General features: G+C 53.7%; 1 protein-coding gene across 1 annotated transcript in view; it reads left to right on the plus strand.

Moving 5' to 3' along the window:
- Positions 1-6,945, plus strand: part of NCOR2 (nuclear receptor corepressor 2) — a 437,249-nt gene that overhangs the window by 136,627 nt on the left and 293,677 nt on the right. Inside the window, exon 3 of the mRNA XM_019507112.1 lies at positions 860-987. Within this exon, the coding sequence (XP_019362657.1) occupies positions 860-987 (128 nt within the window). The remainder of the gene's footprint in view (positions 1-859; positions 988-6,945) is intronic.

The following is a 6,945-nucleotide window of genomic DNA, read 5'->3' on the forward strand; positions in this document are numbered from 1 at the left end:
CCCCCCCCCCCCCCCCCCCCCCCCGAGTAATTCTTCCCTGTATTTGAGTAAGTTGCATTGGTAATGAGCTGCCCTTGGTGTCTGCTCCTTCTGTAGAGCAGGGTGGAGGCACCTGCCGCTGGGATAAATGTGCTGTTCTTCCCAGTTGCTGGCGAGGCAGGCGCCTAGGGCAGATCCAGCAAGAAGGCATGCCTCCGCAGACCCGTAGTTAGTTGTGTTTGTGCGTCCGGGGAAGGGAGGGCAAGAGAAGGAACTGAATAGCCAGCAGGAGGTAGGGAAAGACCTCAGAGCCTTTCACCTGCGAGCTGCTGGTTCAAACAGTGCGCGGATGGGCAGCCTTCCCCGTGCAGCAAGTTCGTGGTCTCGGTTCAGTGTCTGCATGTCTGGGTCACATCCCAGCAAGCCGCCCCCAGTGTCAGGACCCTCATTGGGTCAAGGAGCAAACAAGCCTTGGAAGATAAGTTCCTGTCTCACGCCGGCACCTGATTGAGGTCCATTAGTCACCCAGCACAGGGAAACTTGGGGTGGTATTGCATGGGGGTGCCTGTCTCGGGATTAGGGGGGCAGTCTGGCATCTGATGGCTTTAAATGAAAAGCAGGCATGGTTTGCTGCGAAGTGAATACAAAGGGCATGCAGGTAAGTTCCTACAAGGAGAGATTGAAGGACCTGGACCTCTTCAGCATCTGCAAGAGAAGGCTGAGAGGGGATCTTGTGACCAACTATAAATTCATCATGGGGCAGCAAGGAATAGGAGATGCTCCGTTTACCAGAGCACCCCTCGGGGTAAGTAGAAACTCGATGAAGCGCCCACCTCTCAACACCAGCCTGACAGCTTTTCTTTTCCGTTTTCCACTGCAGGATGTCGGGCTCCTGGAGTATCAGCATCATTCCCGGGACTACAGTTCCCACCTGTCACCTGGATCTATCATGCAGCCGCAGCGGAGGAGGCCTTCCTTACTGTCCGAATTCCAGCCAGGGAATGAAAGGTAAGGAGAGTGTCCTGCCCCGGAGCTCCTTGCCGGGTGTCTGCAAGAGCCCCGGCTCTTTTTAGTTAATCTTCACCCAGTTAATATTTGCTTTGAAGACGGAGAGAGCTCTGTAAAGATCTAAGCGATATTGTTATTAGCTCCATGTGTTCCAGCCAAGGTTATTGTGCTGGATCATGCACTAGTTCTCTTGACCGAGCCCCGTAGAATCCAATCCCCGAACAGCTCCGTGCCAAACATGTGGAAGAAAGAGCCTTGTGTGTCCGAGGCTCTTCTGACTGGTTGCGGCGCACGCCAGTGCCTGCCGGGGGTCACGGGGTCTCTGAGCTATTGCTTTGCATTCCCCCTGTGTGCACGAGCTGGAGGAATCTGCTGACTGTCTGGGCTAGAAAACCATAGGGGTACAGGCTGTGCGCCCCTACCCCTAAGCCCGGTTGTGAGCTCAGCCCCTCCAGTTGCAATGAGTGATTACCAGCCCATCCCTTTCACTTAGCTCTTTCATTAGGTACTGGCTAATTTTAAAATAAAAAACAAACACAACCCCCCTCCTTCCCCCCCCCCCCCTTTTTTTTTTAATAACACTTGCATGAAGCAGTGAGTGGACTTGATCAGCTGGGTTGGTTTTTCATCATGGAAAAATGAATGCAGCATTGTTGGTTTTGGCCTTGAACTCCAAGAAGCCAAAGGAAGGAGTTACAGGAATGAGACTTGCCTCTTTCCATTATTCACCTCGGCTTCCTCTTGCTTTGTCCTCCTTCTCATTTCATTCTCTCTGCCTTGCGCTTGCATCTTTCTTTGGATTGTTTCTCCCTGCCCCCACTCAATTTGCCAGCTTGCCCACTATCACAGGCCCTGATAACCCCCGGGAGAGTCTGACGGGGGTCCTCAAAGCAGCTGAAGGAGGTGCTGGGTGGCCAGATACACTGCAGGGACTAACCATTTTGAGAGGCCAGCACTCTGGTGCTCTGTTTCACTGCACTACACCCCTTGCTCCATTTAACAGTTTCTCTTCTGCATTTGATGAGAAGTGGTTTGGGAAAAAATAGCCTGGAAAGACGGTGTGCATCACAGAACAATAGAATTATGCAAAGCAGACTTTGACTCTTTTATTAACAGGCTGGGTCCACCTAAGAATAAACCTCCCCAAGTCACTTGAGCCCTTAATTGTGGCTAGATGCGAACTAAGTCTCTGCTTCTCCAAAACTGGTCATGATCTCGGGTTCTCAGACTCATCCCTTTGTGAGTGCCGTCAGGTGTAAAGCTACTGTTGCACTACATTTTGGCCAGAAATGGTAAAATCCCCTGTTTCTCTGGCATGACGGGGTCTGCCTGGTGATGAGGCAGAAACAAGTAGCGAGGATTTAGAAACGGAAGGCAGGCACCAAAGTTTTGTGTTCGCTGTCTCCATGACGTGCTCGCTTGCGGTGTGGGTTGAATGCAGGCCCCAGACAATCGTGCAAAGAGGCAGTATAATTTCTGATGACTAATAATCCTTCCTTGTGTCTGGCATTGTTTTGACTTGCTCCGAATTCTCTGTGCTAATTTCTCCAGAGGGTAAGGCATCACAGTTAAGCTAGAAGCCAGCTGACCCAGAGGTGTTCATATGAAACCCCTTGACCTTGGAAGGCAGTGGGCAAACAGCATCCAGATACAAACAGCACTGGACTTTGAGTTTTTCTTAGATGCACTGAGGACGTTACATAAAAAGCAGAGCCAACTCTCTCTCATCTTTTTGCCTTCATCAGCGAACAAGCCTCACAACACCTGATGACTCTGAAAGCCATGTGCCTTATATGCTGTCACATGTCCTGCATGACCTGGGCATTGTGGCATCTTGCTCAGATACATCATGCGCTGGCTATTTTTCTTATTGCCAGCCCCATGAAAGCCAAGGCATTAAACAGCATGCCGTCCAGTCCTGGATGCATTTGCACAACCAAATAGCCGCCGTGGGCCTTCTGACCTCTGGTCTGAGTGTCTGAATTCAAACAGGCTCAAAAACATACCGTAGACCATGTCCGTGTGGTATGTGGTGCCTCAGACATGTAAAAAAATAACCAGAACAACAAATTTGGGGGTCAAAAAAACCTGCGCAAAAATAAAGCGGAGCAGTGCACATAGGAGCAGCTGCTCAAAACTGGAGCCATGCTCCGGCTGCCGACCCAGGCTCCACGCGGCAGGATCGCCACTGCTGCAGCCCCAGGAGGCCCCCAGGGCCTTGAGTAAGGCTGCTGGGGCCAGCCTAGTGCTAGTCCTAGCCTCCCCTACTCCACCCGGGGTAGCCTGCCACGTGCCAAAAGGCGCATGGCACAGGCCTTTCGCAGGGACAACTAGCAGCAGCACAAGGTGTCCCACAGCTGATTGTCCATAGGGAACCAAATGTGGATGTGGCCGTAGGTTGAAAATGCTTTGTCATCACCTGTCTTCCCTGTGATGCTAAAGGAGTTAATCTATTCAAAGGGGGAGCTTGATAACAAGTGATAAAATGCAGGTAAGCCAGCAGCTCTGTGCTCCGGAGGGACCTTGTATCCAGGGTTTGGGGATATTGGATATTGCTGATACTGGGCCAGGCTCTCTTTTTAAGGTATTCAGGCACCGAGAGATGCAGAGAGGAGCCAGGTGAGCTTTCCAAAACCCCCTGGCCCCCCAGTAGCTCTGGCAGTCGATCAGACGGCTGTTTCCAGGGTGCATGCAGAGAAGAAGGAACCGCGGGCTTCTGAAAATACCACTGGGTGCCTCGCTCCATCTTTCGGCACGGAAATACCTTTAAAAATCCAGGGCGTATGTTTTGGACCGCCGTGAAGTTCTCTCAAGGAGACGGTCACAGATGCAACCCTTTGGACACTTGCCCTGAAGTTGTTGCACATGCTGCTCATGAACGCTGCCTGCTTGAAGACTGCCCAGCAGCTGGACTGAGCCGTCCGGCCTTGCCCTGTAGCAGGAGCGGGTCAGGACAGAAGCCTGCCCCTGTCCTGGTTTCCCTCACCCATCGGCAAGCCTGGGTCTGAAGTGGGCGGCGGGGGAGGAAGAAAGGGAAGAGGACGGGCATCTAAGCAGCTGAGTGCCCTTTGGCAGGTTCAAGCAAGGCGCACCTGTTAGCTCTCTGGCTTTGTTTCTGGGTCCTGATGGATGGGTTTTGAACAGAGGCAGCCGGGTCTTGGCACGCGGGCGCTGGGGTGGGGGAGCTAGGCACGGCAAGCACAACCGATGCCTTTGGCTGGGAGAAGGCAAGCACAGAAGCATGCTGCGTTTGCAGGGAAGAGGCTCGTCCCGGAGCATCACAGCAGGAGGTGTGAGGTGCTTGCGTCTGGATTTCTAGCTGTCCCCCGACCCCCCCACAAACGGAGGAGAGAAATATGCTCCACATTCCCCGCAGAGGAGTCTTGAGAAAGGAAGCAGGCTGTCTGGCGTTGGCTGCCGCTGTGTCTGACACTCTTCCAGAGCCGCTTTCTCCCCCGCCCCCTTAAAAAATAAATTTGTTTGTAAGTCTAGTGCAAGTGGAAGGTGCCAGACTGACAGCTCCGGAGACGGAGGGCCTGTGTGCATGTTTGCAGGGCAGATACAGCCCTGGCTGATTTCCTCGCACTGCCTGGCCTGGCACGCTTCGCCCCGGTCCAGCCGGGAGCGCAGAATTCATTCCCTCGGGCCCATTCGGCCTGGGTCTCTCCGAGGCTGCCAGCCTGCCTGCCAGCGGGGGTGGCACTTGATGCTGTTGACATTGTCCTCCGGGGAGCCGGGCTGACGCAGCTTTTATTTTGTGCAAAGAAAAAATGTGGGCTCTGCGTAGCAGGAGGTTGAGGTTTTATTAGCAGTTCTGCCCTGAGCATCTACATCGCTTTGGACAAGTCCCCTAAGCAGCCTGCGCTTCATTTCCTCTTTTTGTAAATACTGGTGATGATAATACTGCCCTCCACGGGCAGATAGTGAGGCCTAATCCACCAGAGTTTGTCAGTCCCATTGAAAGACCTTGGGTTGGCACAGGGGCATAGGATGGCACACTGGTGCTTATGGGAGTGCTGTAATTGAGGGCAAGGCAACGGCTCTCTCCATCCTGCCTATTATTGTATTGTTGTCACTGTGATGCACTTCAGGGACTTGGCGAAAGGAGAAATAAGCTGTGAAGCATTTTGCCACGTGGATGCTGGCTCAAATCCGGCTTGGGTGCACAGCGATTGGAAATCGGTCAGTGTTTGGCCGTGGTTTGGTGTCCGGGAGAAAGGAGGCTGGCATGAATCCGTCTTCTGGGGGAGAGATATCTACATCAGAAACCAGCACCGTCGCCAGCCTGGGTGATGGTCTTGCCAGGAAGACCAGGCATGGAGCATGTTGTGCCATGCTTGCTAATGGCGGCTGCTTTGGATCAGGGCTTTGGCCCATTCTCAGGAGAGCTGTGGAGGGAATTTGCAGGAGCCGTGACGTTTCTGATGGGATGCCAGAGGATGGAGTGCTGGACATTTATTGCCCAAGTCTAGAGCCAGTGGTACCTGCTCCTCCATGCCACTTAGCTCCTCTTCTGCTGTGGCACGGTGGTTGTCTTCGGTGGCTGCTGGCTGGTGCCTTTTGGGATGCTGCGTCCCTTGCGAGGCGGACAGGAGTCGTTGAGAGGTTTGTCTGATACCCGTGGAATAAAGAAGGGCTTGCAGCTATTGATCTTCCTAAAGGGCAGACAGCGGGCACAGGAGTTGAATGCCTCCAGTTTGACCTCAGCGGGAGTGCTGTGTCCTGTTTGAGCATTGCATGTAAAAAAAACCTGAACTGGAGAGGATCCAGGGGTGAGCAACAAAATGCTCCAGTGTAGGAATGCAAGCCGTGTGAGGAATGGCTGGAAGAGCGAGGGACGCTCAGTCTGGAGAGAAGGAGATTAAGGGGGTGGGGGACGGGACGTGATACATTTTTCAAATATTTGCAAGGCGGCCATAAAGAAGATGGAGGAGAAGGGATCTTCCTTGTCGCAGAGGGCAGAAGAGGCAGTGGGTTTAAATTCCAGCCGAGTGGATTTGGATCAAACCTCGTGGAAATCCTTCCTCCGGGCAAGACCACGAGGGTTGCAGCAAACTGTGTCAAATCGCCTTCATTGCGGGTTTTCCAGGAGGTGGACGGACATCTAATTGGGATGGTTTGAGAACGGCGGGTGCTGGAGTGGTACAAGGTGTGGGGCACGCTGCGGACTGGGGAGAGGACAGGCAGCGCAATGGGAGACGGGGCGGGAAGCAGAAAGCAGAGCAGCAGGTCAGGTGGGGTGCTCAGGGCAAGGAGCAGAAAGCAAAGCAGCAGAACAGGCAAGGGAAGGGGATCGGAGTTGTTCTCAGATGGGATAACGGGGTAATTTGTGACATGCCTGCTCAAAGGTTGGCCCCCCGCTAGATGATTCTTGGTGCCCTTTTCGACCCAGGGACAAGATTGGAGCCGACTTTCCCAGCCTCGCAGGCGCTGGTGGGTAGCGGGTAGCCCCGGCAGTCTGACACGAAACTCTGTCCCGTTAACTTCCACGCCAGCGGGGCTGTGTGGCTGTGGCATCCCAGCTGGCAGCTGCCCCTGCTGCACCAGCAGGGACGGTGGAGAAGGCTCTCGCAATACCCGAGCCATACGGGAGCTGGGTTCGCCGCCGGGCCATTTCTTTGTCTCCGCCCGCTGCCGAGACCTGGCATCTGGATCTGCAGAGGGTGCCACCGAGGAGTCGCAGCCAGTGCCTTCCTTTTGCATAACCGGGGCTGATATCCATTAACAAAGGAGCCTCTCGAGCTTGTTGGAGGCGGGCTTTGAGCTTGCAAATGAATTTGGGGCTGGTAAGGCGCTGTGCTGCGTTTTGTCTTGAAGGATGGATGATTAAAACCTTCTTGACCTTCAACCTTTGGGGCAGACGTTTCATCGCCTTGACGTGCTGCTTTCCCCGATGATTTGTTGATTGCTGTGTCTTTTTTTCCACCCCCCTTGGAAGGGTCCACAGACTTCCCCAGA

This window comes from Gavialis gangeticus, unplaced genomic scaffold (assembly GCF_001723915.1).
Source record: "Gavialis gangeticus isolate Ggan-Ray unplaced genomic scaffold, GavGan_comp1, whole genome shotgun sequence".
Lineage (NCBI taxonomy): Eukaryota > Metazoa > Chordata > Crocodylia > Gavialidae > Gavialis > Gavialis gangeticus.